Source organism: Elaeis guineensis, chromosome 2 (assembly GCF_000442705.2).
Source record: "Elaeis guineensis isolate ETL-2024a chromosome 2, EG11, whole genome shotgun sequence".
Classification (NCBI taxonomy): Eukaryota; Viridiplantae; Streptophyta; class Magnoliopsida; order Arecales; family Arecaceae; genus Elaeis; species Elaeis guineensis.
The window spans coordinates 12,408,247-12,410,752 of NC_025994.2; the positions used below are offsets into that span (position 1 = coordinate 12,408,247).

Below are 2,506 nucleotides of genomic sequence, written 5' to 3' on the forward strand. Positions count from 1 at the left end.
CAAATTTGACCTAAGACTAAAAAGAAGAAGAAAAAGTTGAATTCTCCGTACCACAGTAATCGTTCTAATTCACCAATAGAATCTCATGCTTTCTTTTTATGACTTCGATGGATCATATAGCAAGTTATTATTTTTAAACAATAATGCTACAAATATCTAATTAATTTTTTTTATAAAAGAATAAAAAAAATTCAGCTAAATATTATTAAATAGGAAAAAATTATATATATAAATAAAAAAAATATAAATTTTCTATGGTGGACTGTACGGTATCGGACATTATGTGTACAATCTATCGTGGTATGGACAGCCACATACGGATATGGGTCATGCGATGTATGACGTGTTTGACTGCATATAATATTCCATCGTATGATACATGGTATATATGATGCATTGCATTATACGATATATCATAAGTATTGAGAAAGAACTTCATCTAGAAATTCAGCGGATTTTAGCAAGCCAAAATAACTGAAACCATTCCTTTTAAGTTCTTAATTATTTTTTTTCTAAATAGTCCACAAACTATAATTTGTTTAATGAGTGACAATAATTATTTTTATAAAAAAAAGTGACAATAATTATAAACATATCTTTAACTTGCGGAATAAATTGGCAATGAAGTAGTAAATGAATGAAATCTTGCCTTGTTTGGACCGCTTATGGCAATTTCCTTGCAATTAGGATTGGAGAAGTTTCTCACTAAAAACAAATTAGGATTTCTCCATACGAAATCCATGAGTGGAAAATAACCATATAACCTCTCTGACATCCTCGCCGAAAGAAGTACCCTTTCGCTCTCATATGACCCCGTCAATTTTTAATCTCTCCACCTACTCCCCTCCACATCTCTCATAAGACCATCCAAGTAACCCACAACAATTTGCTGTTCATCTCTCTCCCTCATGCCACACAAAATCCCATTCTCTTGCTGCTCGCTTTCCAATAGCATCCAACATTGGAGGGCAAGAAGCGCATGACTGAATGCGTGAGAGCTCCCTTCAAAACCTTCCACATCATTTTAATTACTTTGAAACCGTTCAATCCACAGGCAGAAGAAAAGAGATGAGCTACCACAGGTCCCATTCCCTAGGGAAGGTGCCCTTCTTATGGGAGTACCAGCCCGGGGTGTGCAAGGTCACCCCAGGCGCTGAGGAGAGCCCACAGGCCGGGCCACCTAGAAAGCCACCCAAGCTGCCACCGCCACCGTGCTCGGCCGATGGCCGGAAGTTCTCGGCGCATGATCTGTATGTCCCTCTCCCTCCATGCCCCTTCCAGCCTACTCGATGGAGCTCGCCGAAGAAAGGGATGTCACGAACGGAGGAGGACCCTTTTCTCGCCGCCTACTTGGAGTGCACCAAGAGTGTCAAGAAGCAAGGCAAAGCCACCAAGGGGAAGCTTGGCTTTGAGAAGGTTGGGCTTTTGTTTTCTTGCAAGCGTACATGTGGAGTTAGGGAGGATAGCATGGTGAAGTTGTCTCAACTTCCTGAAATCCTTCTTAAAGAGACAAAGTCGGGGAGAGGACATGATAGGATGGGGATCAATAGCCGTAAGCACAGAGGTTTCTGATCCTTTAGGCTTTGGTTTGTTCATTGCTTCAATTACCGGGCAGTTGGACCCAAAAAAGAAAGAAAAATCACTTTTTTTCAAAAAAAAAATTCCAGTTACTCTCACATGTATTTTTTATACTTCTTCTTCTTCTTCCTTTCTTTGTTTTTTTTTTTGGAATTAAACAGATGGATTTACACATCATACATGGCATGTATAAATACATCCAGAGTATCATAATATAATCTATATTTGCGCCCCAAGGGGTAATTAAAAAAAAAAAAAAAAAAAGCTGCAACAATCCACAGAGTGATGAGCCATTTGCGATGCTACTCAATCCGCCATCTCATTCCCTTAACGTATGAGAAGCCTAGAAGTAGTGAAGCCTCTGGAATATGCACCATACATGCAGAAGAAGTGGGTGAACGTCTTAGTAGGCTGAGGCAACCTGTTGGTCGATCCCAGTTAATGGCTGTCTGAGAGTCTTCCTTCGATCATATAGACGAAGTATGAAGCTGATATATAGCATATGTGAACCCTCCCATGCAGTCATAAGTTTAGCCAAAGGAACTAACGCATTTAGCACTCTACTACTACTCAATGCTATAACTTTGCAAGCATAATCTCTAATAACAAAAGTACCACCTCCAAAAGACCCCATTTTCAAGATGTCCTGAAGTGGGAGTTCCTAGGTGAAGTTAATCACCGTAGGGGGGAGAGTAGGTTGAGAACCCCACATTGATTTTTCGGCTGGTAAAGCGGCCACTTGTCCTTTATTGAGCTAGTATTTACAAAAAGAAGGTGTTACATGAGAGAGTTACAGAAGGGAGATATGAGAGAGATTTACAGGAGTTCCGCAGACTGAAAACAGAGGATTGAAAACGGGAGATTGATAAAAAGATGAGCTCAACTTAGCGTCCATTTTCCCATTTGCCTTGATCAAGCCCAGGTCAGT

At 40.0% G+C, this 2,506-nt stretch overlaps 1 protein-coding gene across 1 annotated transcript; it reads left to right on the plus strand.

The window, feature by feature from the left end:
- The first annotated feature begins 790 nt into the window (after positions 1-790).
- On the plus strand, positions 791-1,825 carry LOC109506208 (uncharacterized). Its single transcript, XM_019852441.3, has one exon. It carries the CDS (start codon positions 988-990, stop codon positions 1,570-1,572), a length of 585 nt encoding a protein of 194 aa, XP_019708000.1. The 5' UTR covers positions 791-987; the 3' UTR covers positions 1,573-1,825.
- Positions 1,826-2,506: the final 681 nt, after the last annotated feature.